Source organism: Mus musculus, chromosome X (genome assembly GCF_000001635.26).
Source record: "Mus musculus strain C57BL/6J chromosome X, GRCm38.p6 C57BL/6J".
In the NCBI taxonomy this organism is placed as follows: Eukaryota; Metazoa; Chordata; class Mammalia; order Rodentia; family Muridae; genus Mus; species Mus musculus.
Window position 1 is genome coordinate 159692601 of NC_000086.7, and position 17929 is coordinate 159710529.

A 17929-nucleotide genomic window follows, 5' to 3' on the forward strand; every position below is an offset into this window, starting at 1 on the left:
TCTGAGAGAAAGTTCTTATTCCCTGCTAGTGGTCTTGTAAGTGGAGACTGACTCTTGTCATTGAGTGATATAGGGGAAACCAGTGGCAGGCCTCAGATTTCAAATACTATACAATACCTTGTTGTTAGAGTCACTGTGCCTTATATTGTCTCTAGAATTTATTTTCTATCCACCGACTAATAGCTCTCTTTTTCTACAACACCGTCTTTGCTCAGGAGCTCAGAGCTAGGATGTCTGGGACTGATGGACATCTTAGCTCTACCTATACTACCCTATTATTCTCCTCTTTTAATTCTGAAGATGAAAGGCCTGTAAATAGACTGCCAGCATTCCTAACTCCACTGTAGCATCTGTATCAGAGAGTAACCAACTGAAAACACCAAGAGCTTTCCCAGCATCTCAGAGTGCCTTACTATTTGCATTAGTAACTAGTATATATCAACTGATTAGTATAAGCCAAACACCATTTTCAGTTGCTCAGTAAGAGAAACAGTCTTCTCATTCCTGAACACAAATTATCTAGAAATGTGTCATTTGATTTCTAAGTGTTTTGAGACTTTCCCGGTATCTTCTGACTGTTGACTTTAAGGTTGATTATACTACGACCAGGGAATATAGTCTGTATGATTTCAAGTCCTTTAAACAGGTTGAGGTTAGATGATGATGATGATCATCATCCAAGATAAGGTCTATAAATACTTAAAAGGAATGTGAACTATGTGGTGTAAGGGTGGAGTATTCTGTAACAGCCAACCGGAACCTTTTGGTTAATCATGTTTAGTTTTAGATCTACACTGCTTTCCCACTCAATAGTTCTGGCAAGTGCTGAGAAAGTACTTAGGTTTCCAGCCGCAGTTCAAGGTTGTCGGTCTTTCATCTCACACTGCTGATTTTGCTCCTTGACTTATTTCCTAATAAGCACCCCATAAATTGAAATGATCATAAGTCAAAAATACAGTTATTATACTTGACTTATAAAACATCAGTAACCAAGTATACCAAAGAGGATCAATTGTTTACCCTCATGATCATTTGTCTGACTGGGAGCCTTGGCTCACTGCCACTGCTCAATCTTGTGACAGAGTATTCTGCTACATGTCACTCCGAAAAATACCAAACTCCATGATCTGATATACAGTTTCAACAGAATTGCTATTATTTTCAAAATTGCGTAAAGAAGAAAAATTGTAAAGCAAACCACTATAAATTAGGAATCCTCTGCATTTTCAAGCTCCCTTTTTAATTTTAAAATTCATCATATATCATATATAAATTATATATATATATATATAATGTGCATTGATTATATTTTAGTATATTCTGCATTATGCTCTTTTATCCCTCGCCCCTTCTACCATTCCTAGAGTTTTGTTTTGATGTATACACATGTGTGATTGTTAATGTTTATTATTGTTCATTTCTTAGAGAAAACTGAAGCTCTGTCAAGTCCAAAAAGAACCTGGGAGCAAATGGCTAACTTTGGTGCCGATTAGCATGCTGGTCCTTAGGTTCTTTCAGTATTGCAAATCAAACATCTGTTACATAGTCCCTGCTGGCATCCTGAGTGTCTCAGCTCTTCTCATCCCATGCCCTACCATAAACTCCTCCAGCTCAAGGCCTTCCCTTCCCCCAGCTTCTGATGTCTATATAACCCTGCTATTTCAGCTATATTCTCTCTTGGTTTTCTTGGTCCTCTTGGGACTTCTCTCCTTTACCTCTCCTCTTCTCCCTCTCTTCTTCCTCTCTTGCTCTCCACCTCATCAAGGCCTGGTCCATTCTGTTGGTCATGTTTAGTCTACTACTTTCTCTTCCTGCTCAGGACTTATCCCTGATGCCTCTGGCTTTATTCTCCTTCATACTACAATAAAATCCTGTCTTAGGATTTCCATTGATGTGAAGAGCCAAGGCAACTTTTTTTTTAAAGATTTATTTATTGATTATATGTAAGTATACTGTAGCTGTCTTCAGACACTCCAGAAGAGGGAGTCAGATCTTGTTATGGATGGTTGTGAGCCACCATGTGGTTGCTGGGATTTGAACTCCTGACCTTCGGAAGAGCAGTCGGGTGCTCTTACCCACTGAGCCATCTCACCAGCCCCCAAGGCAACTTTTATAAAGGAAAACATTTACTTGGGGCTGGCTTACAAGTTCAGAGGTTCAGTCCATTATCATCATGGTGGGAAGCATGGCATCATCCAGGCAGCATGGTACTGGAGAAGGAGCTGAGAGGTCTACATCTTGATCCGCAAGTAGCAAGTAGGAGACTATATTCTACACTGGGCAGAGCTTGAGCACACATATGGGACCTGAAATCCCACCTCTACACTGACACACTTCTTCCAACAAGGCCACTCCTACTACAAAAGGGCCACACCTCCTAATAGTGCTATTCCCTATGGGCCAAGCATTCAAACACAAGAGTTTGCAGGACCATTCCTATTCAAACTACCACACTTCTCAATTATCCCTTAGAGTGGTCATGTCATCAGTTTATATAGACTCTCTCTCCTAGCTGCTAATGATTTCTAATAACTCCTCAGCTAGGGGTGGGATTTCATGCCCAATTCCCCTCTCCATTTCTGGGTGTTGTGCATGTTATAACAACTTCTGTGAGTTCCTATGTGCAGCATCATGGAAGCTAGCCAGCCAGCTATTTCAGGTCAACTCACTGGCTAGTAAGCTTCCACCTGCAGTTCCTCCACACCAGCCAGTCCTAGGGCTAGAGATGTGTGCTGCCAATCTCTTGTCTTGTGTGGACCAAGAAAACCAAGAGAGAACATGGCTAAAATAGTAGGGACTCAGAAGCTGGGGGGAAGGAAAGGCCTTGAGCTGGAGGAGTTTATGGTAGAGAGTGGTGAGAATTGCTGAGACTTGGGTACTGGGAATCCACACTCAGGACCTCATGCTTGCATATTTGCCCACTTGGGCCATTTCTTCAGGCCACAGAAGTCTATGGTTTTATATGACAAATCCACTGTCTCCAATCTTTCCTTATGGGTAATGTCTTACTTGTTTTTTCTTTGTCATTAATTTTTATAAGTTTGAGTGTGAAATTCCTTGGCAAAATTTTCTTTGAGTTTATCCTGTTTTAGATTCTGCAGAGTTCTTGATTCTGGAAGTTTGTCTTTTGCCAAATCTAGTGGGTTTTCATACATTATTTATTTGAATTACTCTTTCCACACTTTTATTCTTCTGGAATATAAGGACACAAGCATTAGACTTTACACTGTTGTCCCATGAATGTCTGAAGCTACTTTCTCTCTGTTATTCAGGCTGAATATATTTTATCGATACATTTTTAACTTTATTCTTTCTTGTGTCATGCCTAATCTATTACTGAACTTATCCACTAGGCTTTTAAATTTGACTATTTTTCAATTCTATACTTCCCTTTTTATTGCTATTTTCTAAATTTTCATTTGTTTGTGTTGCTTGTTAAAGTATTTTTTGAGACATTTTTTGAGACTCCTGTCTCTACCTTCCAAGTGCTGACATTTAATGTATGTGCTACTACATTCAGTCAAGTATTCTTTAAAAATTATATATATATATACACATATATATACATATATGTGTGTGTGTATTTGTATATGCACATGTTGTAGGGCTTCTTATGGAAGCTAAAGGATAATTTGCAAAAGTCATCTCTCATTTCACCATGTGGGAATGGTGGGTATGTTAATTAGCTTGATACCAATAAGCATTTCATAACATATACATACATCAAATCTTCATATTGTAATTCTATATAGTTTTCACTTGTTGTTTCATATATCCATAAAACTGAAAAAAAGTAAGTGCAAAAATTGTCTAACCCTAGTAATTCCTGTCCATATCAGTGATCAGTTAGGGGTTAGAACATGGCTAAAATAATAAACAAACAAAAACAAAAACAAAAAAACAAAGAAGCTGAGGCTCACCCTGTAAGTGCAAGCACTCCATGTAGGACCTGTTGGTGGTATAGATAGCTGCAGAGCTAAAAAGCAGACTTTGGATTTCACTGTAGTTTCTTAAGTCACAAGGGGAACTAAAATAACAGATGTCCCAATCTCCCCACAAGCCTAGGAGTAATGTTCATCATCTTTGGGCCATGGAGAAGATAAGATGAGTGTGTATAAGGGAACTTCTGAGAGGGTGCAGCTGAAGAGGTGGATGCCTCGCTTAGTCCATGCACTAAGGATGCAGTCTGCTTCCCAGCTTCTACTTCCTGCCCTACCACCATTTGTAGAAAGAGCTCAGCGGTTCTTTCTGTTTTGAGCTGCCTGTTTTGTTTTTCAAAGGTATAAGCCTCTCTCTGTCTCTCTCTCTTGTCATGCTTTTCATCAGTACCAAGTTTTTCTCCCAAAGACAGGGGTGAGAGGGGAGGAAGGGAGGGAGGGAGGGAGGGAGGGAGGGAGAGAGAGAGAGACAGAGAGAGAGAGAGAGAGAGAGAGAGAGAGAGAGAGAGAGAGAGAGAGGTGGGTGAGGGGGGAAGATATGATATGCTTCTGGGAGCCTGAGTACAGAAAGCAAATGTGCTCAGTTTGTAAGCTGAGAAGTTGTTCAAGCCAAACCACATCCTGCCCTGGGGTTCAGGAGCCAGGTGGTCCCAGATGGAGATCCGGGGGTCAGGCGACTGTGTGAACCCTGCACTTTGTGCATGGGGATGATGTTTGTCCCCCACGTGCCCTTCCTACTGAGCTGCTTTTTTAAGGAGGCTTCCCAACTCACTGGTTACCAGTAAACACTGTGCTGCTGGGCTGCTTCGAGTTGTGGCTGTGCTGCAAAGCAGCTGCACACAGGTGGCTATGCTGCAGCTCTTGAGGAAGTACTTTGCTGGCTGTAAATAACCCATGGTCAATGGCTGAGATGGCTGAGTGCAGTTGCTGTTATCGGTATGGTGGGAGCCTCTTGGAACCCAAAGATGGGCTTTTAAAAATATACTATGGAAGAAAATGTATTTCAACAAGATCTTTTTTTTAAAATAATGACTAAATGTACATTATGATCATGGTTATACTAAACCCTAATTGAAACTGATGAAATGTTAAGCGTGAACGTATTCTGAGCTGGGCTGTGCATGTTTACATGGTATTTCATTGTCTGCAGTGTCATGAGGGTTTAGTTTCGGACTGACCAGACACTGTTCATAGTAAAGAAACGCCATCCAAAAAAATCAGCATGGACAGATGGTGAGCAAAAGACACATTGCAGTTGTTTAAAGCCATAAACATTATCAAGGGATAACTGCTAAACTTCCAGTCATGCTGTGTTGTATTGGAACGCCCATGGGCACATTGGGAAGGGAGTCAGGTTGCTAGCTGCTACTCTGTAATTGCTGTTGAATGGCCTGGCTCACGCTCACAATTCAGTCTCTAACGATTTCCCTCAGCCAACAAGTCATCTGTATCTCTACAGGTTTTTTTTTTTTTTTCTTTTTCTTTTTTCTTTTTCCTTTTCTTAGCAATATTTCTGGTTGTTTCTAAAAAAATTGTTGGCAGTGCTAGGGATGGGACTCTGAGCCTGGTACTCAGTAGTAGGTAAGTACTAAACAATTGTGCTCCATCGCCAAGGCCTCTGTCCTGCTCTTGAAATTCCAGTAATTGCCAGCTAACAAATACAGTTACCATATGAAGTCCGCACTCGTCCGTGTTAAATGGGTGATTATATCAGGCTTCGGAGGCAGGTACTATGAACTCAGAAAAATTGGAATGTGGAGGACATCAGCTTCGTGTGGTTTCGAATGTTGAGAATCATTTTCTGTATGCATTCATATTTCTTCCAGAGACTGCACTGTTATTTAGTTCAAAATGTCACACGACAGCAGATATCTTTGGTTTATATAATCCAGGCAATTATGGTGTGAATTCTGCTGTTGGTGGTAGTTAAAGCCTGTGTATCTAACTCCTTTTTTAGCCTCTGATTTTTTAAAAAAAAATCAATTTAACTCATCCTTTTATTTTAAAAACTTGAATTTGAATGGGTTCCATTAACAGATATTTTTAAATGACAATCAAGTCTAGGGTACTGCTAGCTCCGAGCTGAACACAATCCCCAGCCCTTAAGCTGGATAGGAAATCAATTTCAGGCTGGTTGCAACTGCAATGCGGAGCTATAGCTGACTTGTAAACAGCCCTTGTATCAACAAATCACAGTTGACAAGCCACAGTGAAGTGTGTGATCTTGCTATCTAAATGGCTGCCCTGATTGCAAGTCCACGTGGAGTGCATCTCCCAGGGCCATGGAGGATAATTAAAGCCACCATTGGTAGATGATTCCAGATTACCTCATTACAGAAAACTTAGGCCTGCCTTCATTCATTTCACGGAAAGGCAAATGGCCATTCAGTTTACCCCAAACTATATTATTTTCTTTCCTTTTTAGTTGGAATATACAAGTGAATATCAAATTATAAACACAACTAGAAGCCATTCTCCTTTTTAATGAATTCACTGTGGGGTCATGCTTGTCATTCTTGGGTGTACTGTCACTGAGTTTCTTGTGATCTGTAGCCTCTTCCTTGTTTGTCCTGATGCTAGGGATTGGTAGGTGATTCCTGTCAGCCTTTTGTTTCCCAGAGTGGCTAGAATGTATCCTGTGGTTGTAGAATGAGCATGCTTAGTATTCCTCTGGCTTAATTGAATTTAATACATGATCCTTAAAACTAACTTGTAGGTCTGGAGTTATTAAATGCTTTACTCTTTAACAGCATATACTTTATCTGCCGTGGCCCGAGCTAGTGAATGATTTAAATAAAGAGGGAGCTTCTTTCTTACCAAGCTGGTGCCACTTTCATTTTCATATTGCTGCTGAGTACAGGTAAGAAGGCCGTGGGCATCCAAAGGTCTACTCTATATGGCTGTGTACCAGGCTAGACTGGAGGCAGAGAAGCTTAGCTGGGCATGGGTAGGTGATGTTGGTCAGCAGTGAGTACATGGGCAAAGAACACACACCCGAGAACAGCTTCGGAGAACTGGTTCAGTTTATTGCGGAGAATAAAAGCTATTTAAACTTTTGGGCTGTGAGTAGGGGCTACTGGGGTCAATGTACATCATTGGCCAGGGTGCTGGGAATGCCTCATTTGCATGAAGAGCAATTCCAGATGATGCTGGACATGACCTTATAAAGGGAAAGGAAGTTTAATCTGGCTATAGGCTATATGACCTCCTCCAGTGGGCAAAGGTTGGGGACACAGGGTTGTGTGCACCAGGACATGCAGATCCCATGTAGGGGCAGAATGACCATACTCTTGTTGATCTCAAGATAAAATTTCAGAGGTTCGGACATGCCTCCAGGCCTGCAGCTCCTTAACCCTACATATGATCACTAGGTGTTATATTTGAATGTATTGTATGGGGCTCTCATACTTGCTACCTGGTCCAGTTTCATTTTAAGCCTTCAGTTTTTATGAAGGTTGACAATGATGTTTAGATATTGGTTCAAAAAAGAGCAAATTAGCATGTGATATTTTCATGTTGTTGATTTCTAATCATTTGCATTTTAGAATTTATTCTTGTTGACACATTTTTCTATTTCAACTTTAGTTTCTTTAACACTAAAATTTAATAGTGTAGTTAAATAGTGTCTGCTTTTCAGAATAAGGACAAAGGTTGCCAAAAGTGTACGTTGTGGTAAAAGTACCCATTACAAGCTGTCTGACCTAAGTTCAATTCCCACTACTCACGTTGTGGAAGCAGAGAACTAGTTCCTGACACCCACTTTTGTATACACAACACACACACACACACACACACACATACACACACACACACGCATGCATGCACGAACATGTATGTGCACTAAAGAAAAATGAAATTTTAAAATGTACAGATTATTTTTGATAGCTCAGGTGAACAGGACCAAAATATTGTATTTATATTTCAGTGCACATTGGTCACCCGCACCTTAATTTGATAGTATGAAATGTTTTTGAGCTGTTAAACTATGTAAGAGTATGTATGACAATATAGCCTATATCTAGCCGTTTGCTACTTACATTTATCAAACTGTTACCACATTGTTGACACATTTTAAAAGTAAATAAGTAGACTTACAGTTTCAAGACAGAGATGTAGAGAGCTGGACACAGGTCCCGCCACACTCCAATAAGATTGAGACTGGTAATTAACAAGAGAACCAAGTTCACAGAGAAAATGGCCATTTTAAAATCTGGAGCTCAGTAGGTGCTTTCTGAGACATGAGACAGGACCTGACCATTTGCTACAGGGGCAGAAGCCTTCAGATGCCCTAGAAGTAGATAGGAAGAGTAAATTAGAAACTATAACACATTGCTGGGGCAGGGGGAGGTGTGGGCTGGCTGTCTCTCCTGGGGGAAGGGTTCTACTCGTTCACAGACTTTTCTGCAGGAACCTCACCTGGAGTCATAGGAGGACCAGTGAGAAAACACAGAAAGCTCACAGTGCTGGCTTGGGAACCATGGAGAAATCCATTCCCCCTTAGGAGAAAAAAAAAAAAAAAAAAAAAAAACAAGAGGTACCTAGCACTGCTCGGAACAGCCCGAGGACAGACAGCAATGGCCAAGGCATGACCAAGGTTGGATTTCCAGGTATGACATGAGTGCTTTTGAAGGTACAAGTGTCAGGGACACATGCTGGCAAGAGCAGCCTTACATTTGTGTCACTGTCCTGGCTAATCTTAGGAGGAAGGAGTGGGTGGCTTTTCTTCTGCTTACTTAAATGTCTTCCTTTTAATGCATGGAGGGATGACTCCTCCTCTCTTTCCTTGGTGTTTTTTTTTTTTTTTTTTTTTTTGGAGGAGGAAGATTTATTTTATACCTTCTTTGTCACCACTTCAGGGCCTGGGAATGTGAAGTTGTAGTTGTAAGTAGAAACATTTATTTAGCCATTAAAAATGCAGTGCCTCTTTTCATAACTGTAAAGAATTTACATTGCTTCAGCTGATGAGCCTTACCATATATCCCCTAGGTCTATCTCTTGTCCTTGGTAGTGGCTGTTCCTATGTTACAGGTGGGAACTGAAGCCTGAGGGGTTACCTGGCTTGACAGAGATTGAAAATCTGTTATGGGCCCACCTTAGTACTTGAAGTCTGCCAGCCTAACCTTCCAGGATTTAAGTGTATGAACTATGTAAAATGATAGACCTTTTAAGAAGGTTTTATTTTAGTTTTATTATTTCTGTGTGTATGTGTGTGGGTATGTGCATGTGAACGTAAGCGCCCATGGAATCTAGAAAAGAGCAGTGAATCCCCGTGAGCTGGAGTTACAGGTGGATGCGAATTTCCTGACTTGGGTGTTAGGACCTAAAATTGGGTCTTTTGCCATAGCAGTATAAGTTTTTAACCTTTGAGCCATTTTTCCAGCCCCCAGCCCTTTTTGAGATAGAGCCTCATGTTGATGTCCAACCTGTTTTGTAGCCAAGCTAGCCTTAAACTCCTGAACCCTGATTCTCTTGCCTTTCCTTCCCACGTGCTAAGACTATAGGTGCATAACAACACATTCAGTTGGAAGGATGGCTTTTCTTAAAAAGATTTGGAGGAAGAAAATAACCAAAAACCAACTGTTGACAGCTACTTGAATTCTTATGCTTAGTAAACCTTTGTCAAAGCATTGACTACTAAAACCACTTGGAGAAATTGATTGAATAAGTGAACGTTTAACAGTGTAGCACTTGCTCATTTGTCCTTAAAACTTGGAATAGGTGAAACTGGATAGGAAGTGAGGGAGGGAGTAATGACTGACCTGTAAAAAAAAAAAAGTAATAAAAAATTAAAGAAAACAAAAAAATCCCAGCTCTCCCCAATTTTCTTAATAAATAAATAGTTAATATCAACATTACAATCCCTATGCTGTCTTCTTGTGATAAACATTTCTACATAGTATCAATACTGTATTGTGAAGGCAACATTGCCTGACACTTTGCTATCCAGAGCATTCTGGAACTCAAGACTTGGTATGAATTCACTATCATGCTGGGCAGTGGTGACTCTCACCCTTAATCCCAGCACTTGGGAGGCAGAGACAGGCAGATTTCTGATTTTGAGGCCAGCCTGGTCTACAGAGTGAGTTCCAGGACAGCCAGGGCTACACAGAGAAACCCTGTCTCAAAAAACAAAATGAAACAACCCAAACCAACAACCAAGCAAGCAACCAACCAAGCAACCAACCAACCAATCACATTAAGGATACAGTTGGAGAAAGATCTGGTTATATTGGATGAAGGGGTGATTATTGCCTGGTGATATAGCTCAGTGAGCATGTGCTTAGCATTGGGTTCCATCCCTATTCCCACAAAGGAAGAAAGAAAAGAAAAGAAGAGAAAAGAAAAGGAAGAAAGAAAGAATTTCATAAGCATCTTCATTTACTGTTTTATATACCAAAAGGTGCTACTACTTGATAATCACAGATTATTCACTGAGGAAAATAAAAATTTTATAGTATGCTCTCTAGTGTGCAGTAATAACTGAACACCAACGGGTGCATAGGTGAGATATCTGGATGGTTCGTGAGTTTACATGATAGGAGAGGAAGAACAGTAACACTTTCTTTAGTGCTTTCCATGAACTAGAGGAGTGAGGCAAGTTGCCCAGGGGAGCATAGACTGTAGATGTTCCATATGGGTCTGAGCCCAAGGCAGTTCACCTCCAGTCTGTGCTCTCACCTCCACCACCCCCCCCCCAGTTGGACCATGATAAAGCATGTTTGCTGTGGGTGTCCTGGACTATGTTAAAAAGACAAACCCAAAAGCAATTAATTAGCATAAGGGGTACCCAGAGCTGTAAGCCACTGGGAATCTTGGCTGAGTTCTGTAACAGGGTGCTGTGAATTTTCTTTTAAACACAGCTACATCTTGACTGAAACCACAACTTCCTGTGAATGCCTTATGAAGTTACTTGAAGAAAAGAAATAAGCATATGAGTTTTTTAAAAAAAGGATTTCAAGTATATTGATATATATTTTTTAAATAAATGGGTGAAACTAGTAGTTCTCATTAATTCCAAGAACTACTTATCCTGCCATTCCTTTGTTTCACACACAGCTCCTTAATACTGAAAGATTTTCCAGGTTCTTCTTCCTTGACTGTCTAGGACTTGAATGTGACCAATGGCTTTAGACATGTATAGTAACGCAAGTGCTGATACTGCCAGCACAAATGGAAAAACACATTACTTTAATTAAAAAAAAAAAAACCAGGCTACCTTTGCTTTACACTTAACCTGGGAGGGTGGGAAGGGATGGAGCAGGATCGATTCCTACCATTTGTTGCCAAGATCCCAGGGGCCTGGGGTGTATAGCTTCTCTAGCACTGGGTTCCGTCCCCAGCTCTACACAAAGGAGTTCAAAGGGGAGATGTTGGAGAGATGGATGACTTCAGTGCTTAGGAGCACTGGCTACTCTTCCAGAGGACCTTGGTTTGATTCCCAGCACTCACACAATGGTTCACAACAGTCTGAAATGCCTGTTCTAGGGGTTACGACACCCTCTTTGGGCTTCTGCAGGTACTGCATATGTGTGGTGCACAGATATATGTGCAGGCAAAACATCCACACACAAAAAATAATAATTTTTAAAAAGTTCCCAGGGGGACATTGCGATGTGTCTTTTGATGCTGTTCTACCACTTGTGAAGGGGGAAGCAACAACCCCCCCATAATATTCTAAAGCCAGATGAGGGTATAACCTAACTTGCCCAACCTCTAAATGTGCCTTCCTGGGATCCTGTGAAATGCAGATTTTGATGGGGGCCTGGACTTGGAAAAGAATTACTGACCTAACCCTGTCTCAGGGCTCTTAGGGATCACCTGGGGGAGTTTAAAAAGTGGTTTTCCAGGGCTATTGAATTAGAGACTCTGGGCATGGAGCCTTCAGATACTTGGGTTTGGGGGAAGGGTGGGGAGGAGAGGAAGCAACTAAGCAATTTGGCAATAAAGCTGTCAACTTTGTTTATTGGGGGTGGTGTCGAGGAGGAGCGGAATGACAGCTTGGAAAACTTCACTGTAGGAATCAGATAGAAACGTTTAATGATGCAGTTTCTGGCATCTTAAGAGTTTCCTCTCTGACCAGAAGAACATGTGAAATCTTACGAGCCACCCCCTCAGAAAGGAGTTGAGCAGTTCCTTATGATTGTCCAGACAGACTTAAAGCAGAAAGCATGGAAGAACAAAAAGCACTTACTAGTTAGTTTGCTGACCTGCCTAGTATTAGCTAATGTCTGTGAAGCCCTGCAGGACTCATCCAGGGTAGCCAAGGCCCAAATATGGAAAGGAGAAGTCATGCTTATGAGGGAGGAGCTAAAATTATCACTACAAATGTTGAACACATCATTTCAGCTTCTGCTCTGGGGCTGGGGGTTTCATTGTAATGATGTGTGGGGGAGCCAGGGGCAGCTGCAAAGAAAGCCTTGGGGCTGTCTTAGTTCTAATGAGCCCTGGATATTACAGTGGGGGTTTTGTGGGCTATTCCTTTCATAGTCTGACGGTCCACATTTTTGCTAACAGAGGCTTTGTAATGAGTGGCTCTTCATCATTCCCCAAACTTCCCTGTGACTCTTTTCTTGAGGTCAAGCAGGAATGACTTAGGGACTCATTTCTCTACTTTTTGTGCCTTCTATGAATTATCATGAATTATTGTTTCTATTTGCTGTCTATCTTTAAAGCCAAGCGTTAGCCATTGTTGGACACAATGTCATTAATCTTTGTGGGTTGTTATTTAGAACAAGTGGTTTTGTGTGTGTGTGTGTGTGTGTGTGTGTGTGTGTGTTGTCCCTGGGGATGTCTGCCCTAGGGAGACTCTGAGCACCGAAGGAGCTCTAAATAAGAGGATTTTCTGCTTAGGCTCCAACTTTGACATTCTGGGCTCCATATAATCAAGCTGTGTCTATGCTGAGCTTCTGGTCATCATAGGTTAGTCAGTCAGCAACGATGTCTAAAACTTGACTCTGGCTCTTTCTCCTCTGACTCCTCTGACTTCAATGACCCAAGTGACTCATGAGACAAACAGTAGTCCTTCTGTAGAGATAAAGATCACAGCAGTGTAGGACAGGTGTCTCTATTGCCTGTTGTTATGCCGTTATAGTTTTGCCTGAAGGAGGGACAGCTGGAATCCTGTTTTTCCCACCCATTGGAGCCTAGTATGCTAAGGGAGCCCCTAAGAGTCTGGAGCAGGCCTGAAGGAATGCCACCACATGATCCCCTAAGGAGGAGGACTTGTTTAAGCAGAGGACTGGAGGAAGAAGACCACAATTTCATGAGGGTTTGGAATTTGGCCATGTCAGTAAGATGCTGTTTTTTGTCACAAGTTAGGGTTATCTGGGATGATTAAAAAAAAAAAAGAAAAGGGTGTTGGATCCCCTGGAACTGAAGTTACAGTGGTTGCTGGGAATCAAACTCTGAGTCTCTAGAAAAGCATCCAGTGCCCTTAACCACTGAACCTTTTCCCCAGCCTAATGTTTTCTTGATTAATGATTGATGTGGGATGGCCCAGCCCACTGTGGGTGGTGGCGTCCCTGGCTGTATATAAAACAAGCTGGACAAACCATGGAAAGGAAGCCAGTAATAACATTTCTTCGTGGGGTCTGCTTCAGTTCCTGCGTTGAGTTCCTGTCCTGCCTTTCCTTCATGATGGAAGAGAAGCTGTAAGATGAAATGAACTCTTTCCTACCTTTCTTTTGCTCATAGCATTTATCTCAGCACTAGAAAGCCAGCAGCAGTAGATAGGAAGTAGGAAAAGTGGGGGCAGGAGATGAGAGGAAGTGTTCATGCCCTTGTAAGGGATTTAGAGGAATCGGGGAAGGACTGGAGAAAGGGTTTCTCATAAGGGCCTGGAGAAAATGTTCTGGCAACATATGTCCTCTACTGCTTGAATATCTGCATCCCCAATAGCTTTCCAAACAGCTTTGTGGGATCTAACTTACACTAATTTACACACCGTAAAGTGAACTCATTTGAAGTGCCTCATTCAATGGATTTTAGTGTATTTGGAGTTGTCTAATGATCATCACAATCTAATTCTCAAACATTTCCAGCCCCCCTACCAAAGGATTACTTGTGCCCACTTATGGTCCCTCCCCATTTCCCATGCCCAACTCTAGGCAATCTTTGTAATTCCTCTTTGTAAAACATTAAGGGGGATGTTTTCAGTGACTGTTATATTTACTTTAAGGAATCTCTTGGACAAATTGTAAACTTTTATTTTTCGTTTCTCCATTACTTCTCAGTCCATCCCTGTTAGCATGCTACAGATTTCACACAACAGAAACCTGTCCCGGACTGTCTTAAACATAAATCACTTCTCTTACATAATTGAGATGCTAGAGGAGGGTGGAGCCCTGGGGCAGTGTGATCTACAGTTTGATGGGGCATCAGAAACCCCTGTTTGGGGTCCAAGGAGATAGCTCAACAGGAAAAGTGCTTGCCATCCCAGCTTGATCACTTGAGTTTGAACCTTGGAACCCATATAAAGGTGGAAGGAGTTAGCTGCTTCCATAAAGCTGCTCTCTGACATCCACACGTGTGTGATGGTACATGCCCCCCCAGTCTCTTTTAATAATAATACAAAGGAGAGACCCTTCTTCTTGCCATCACTCTTCTATGACATTGTTTTGGAAGTAGCTGTGTTCCCTTGGACCAGCTTGAACATGATTAGAAGATGGCTGTCATTGGTAATTGGGCCCTTTGTTTTTATCCATAGCCTATGTGGAGGGGCTGGGAGTGGAGAGTTCCTGTAGGCTAACTAGATAAACTTAGTTGGTTTGTGTGTGTGTGTGTGTGTGTGTGTGTGTGTGTGTGTGTGTGAACTCGGAATCAATGCTTGGTTTAGGATTGAATAGGCTGCTGCACTCCCAGATGCTCTGTGGGAAGGGGAATTGAATCTCCTGGGATGGGCAACCATCAGTCTTCACGGAGGGTTACTGAGCAACCCTGTTGGAGTCTTGGGCCCTCGCTTCTTTTTAACTGGAGCCCTTTCTACGTTAAGCAGAGGCAAGGTGGTAATCAAATTTAAACTTGTTATCCTTGGACAGCTAGACTCACTCCCAACTCATCCTAGGCGACCAGTGGTCTCAACAGGTCAGAGAATAAGAACACTGTGCTAGCATTGTTAAAAGTAAGTCCAGCTTTATGTCTCTGGAAGTCATCCGTTGAGATCTTACACATTTAGGAGTGTCTGGTGATTGAGTACATGAAATTTTATCTCAGGATAGGTCACTAGTGTGGGCAATATCCAGGGGGGTGTTAGTGTTAACACGGGTGGAAAAATCATTTCAGTCACATTAGGGAAATCTTTGTGTTGTAGGGTAGAACTAGTTAAGTAATACATAACTAGCAGCAAATAGTAGAAAAAGCACTTGTACCTAGTTATTGGAACCTCCACTTTGAGGAAAAAGACCCTCTGAATATGTCAGTATTATAGCTACAATATGAAATTCAAGTATAGCTCACACATCACTAAGCCAAATAGACATTCTGCCAGTTATTAGAACTTTATTAAATTCTGCTTCATGTGTACTTTAAAAAAAAACAAACAAGGGTGGCCTTTACACGGAAAGGTAGGTTATTTGATTATGAGCTGTAGTTCAGAATTGATTTCAGGGTAAGGTCTGTCCACATGCACTGAGATTCGCTGCTGCAGCTCTTAATGATGAGAACGGATGTTGAAGAAAGCAAACACCATATGCCCTTTGTTTCCGTGCATGTCTCCTTCTGGAGGCCTGGGTGGAGTGTCTCAGCTGTCTCAAATAATCTCCATTTTGCTCTTACTGCAGACTGCAGTTCCCCCAGCTTGCTTCTTTCTGATGTTAATTATCATTTCTTCCTAATGGGTTGGCTCTTCCTCCTCTTTAGTGGTAAAGGTTCCCCTCTCTCCTGTGCCAGAGATTGGGTTAATTTTGAAAAATGCATTTCACTTGATTTGTGACAGAAGTAAGAGAGTGCAGAGAATTAAAGAAACAAAACAAAACAAAACGCACCAGCCTGAGTGTGTAGTGGGAGGGGCAGGAGGCTTGACTATGGGACAGGATGCTTAGAATAATTCTGCTGCCAAGTGAATCAGAAAGGCTTGCGGTTCTCAGAGTGCACGGAACTCACTCCTGCCCGGGAGTGCAGACAGTCCACCAGAAGTCACCATTCCCCACTCCACAGAATGGAGCTTTCTGCAGCCAAAGCCCCAAGCCCCACAGACTTGCCTGAGAGTGTAAGTAGGCCATAAGTCTGCTTTGATTGTTATGTCTGCATCTTTTGTAGTCTTTTTTTTTTGTTGCCTGACAACTTTGTAAGCCCAGAGGGAGACATGAGGGGGGAGTCTGCTCTGCAGTCTAGTACTTCCTCCCATTTAGATCCAGGTCTTAGTTCTCTTGTTTCTGGTAAAAGGAAGTTTTTTTCTTTTCTTCTCCCCATGTCACCCCAGGGACAGACAGACAGGACTTATTTTGACCGAGATCTGTTTGTAGCAGTTTGTAAAGGTTTGAAGCCGACTTCTCTTCTACTTTTCTCTGTCTTGCCTTCTCTGGTTGTGATCTATAGCTGAGGTGTTTCCCCCTGAGGGATAACCGTGCATAGATGGGCCCCATTCAGGAAGCCCTAGCAAGTGTCCCTTTCAGCAGAAAGAAGTTAGGGGAAGGGTTGGAGGGCAGAAAACGTTTCCGAGGCAGCCGAAAGATGTAGGAGTCTGGGAACAAGGCTGGTGTAGGATCTGACTTGCCTGTGGTGTCAAGCGCTAAAGGGGGTTTCAGGGAGACAAGATGGGAAGCAGGAGAGAAAGTCTGTTTGGAGTCCGACAGGAGGATTGTCTGTTCCTAGTTGCTAATCCGTATCAGACTATCGAAAATCCCCATTCAGGTAGCCTAGTAGCCTTGGGCCACTAAGAAAACTAACCTTCCAAGTCTTACTCTTTTTTTCACCTGGTTCTTGTTGGCCTGGCTCTTGATGGTAGCCTTTCACAGGTGCAAGCCGTGTGACGGGTCCCATGGGATGCCACCAGTGCTGCTGTTGGGCTCATATCAGGGGTAGCCCCAAAGGCCTTCATATTCTCTTAGTGTCATAGATTTTACCTTGCAGCTGGCTCCTTTGCCTTGCTTAAGACCATCGCTGTTGTTCTTTTGGTCATGGTCTGGTGACCCCCAACACCCCCCCAAATGTCCATCAGGTTCCTGGGGAGAGGGTACCAGTGGATCCTAGGGCCTGAGGCCTGAGTTAGGAGGTCATGTAATGAGTCGTGGTAGGAGAGAGAGAATTCAAAAGTCTTTCTGATTTGGCTTTGACTTTTGAGCTTCAGGAGTGTCTCTATTACCCAGGGAGAGGAAGACAAACAAGAAAAAATGAGAACTTGATGACCATTGCCTATCAGTTCACCAAATATCTGATTCCGAAGTCCACTGTCACGTTGCCTGTCTCCCTTTACCTCCTTTGTGAGTTTAGCAACGGCCAGGCATGTGGATCAGTTCCCAATGCCTTTCAGCTGAGTGGGGGGTGTCTTCTACAGCCTTGTTAATTAACTTCACTGGCTGTTTTATATTTGCTCCAATGTGAGTTCATTGCTAATAATATGTTGCTTTGACAGCCTCAAGTTTTTCCCTGCCTTTTCTTTTTTTGAAATGTCTTGTATTACATTTAAGCCGGAGTCCATTGCCTTTAGTTCTCAAGACTCCCCACTTACTGTGTGTCACTAAGCTAATTTTGAGTTTTGGAACCACCACCTGGACTCTTGGTTGGCGCGTAATGAATTAAGAGAATCTTTTATCTGAATGTTCATTAGAACTCCTTCATTGAAATCCGATTTTTTTTGTGACTGGTTTTTGCCGACCTTTTCAGCCTTAGCAAGGGTCACCTTCCTGTTTGGAGATTCCCTTCCATCAAAGATTTCCTTGTGCCTAGCCCCCCGCTGTGTTCTTTCCTGCCTCTAGACCCAGGCACTTGTGGTTCTCCAGGTCAGGAATGCCCTTTCCTTGCTATCTGGCTGGTCTAGCTGGCTTTTCTTTTGG

The 17929-nt window shown here is 42.3% G+C and overlaps 1 protein-coding gene across 16 annotated transcripts in view; it reads left to right on the plus strand.

The window, feature by feature from the left end:
* The window catches only part of Sh3kbp1 (SH3-domain kinase binding protein 1), a 349029-nt gene that overhangs the window by 65709 nt on the left and 265391 nt on the right, over nucleotides 1–17929 (plus strand). For 3 of the 16 annotated variants that reach the window (NR_110969.1, NR_110970.1, NM_021389.6), the window contains exon 1: nucleotides 16001–16143. The exons of 10 other annotated variants lie outside the window; for them this stretch is intronic. Coding sequence is in view for 3 of the 6 variants with exons in the window: in NM_021389.6 (NP_067364.2) it covers nucleotides 16093–16143 (51 nt within the window). In the remaining 3 variants the exon portion in view is untranslated. Of the gene's footprint in view, nucleotides 1–4577; nucleotides 4875–15904; nucleotides 16144–17929 lie in introns of those variants that run through there. 3 more of the 16 variants (XM_006528929.4, XM_030251431.1, XM_006528927.4) reach the window with 3 other exon arrangements.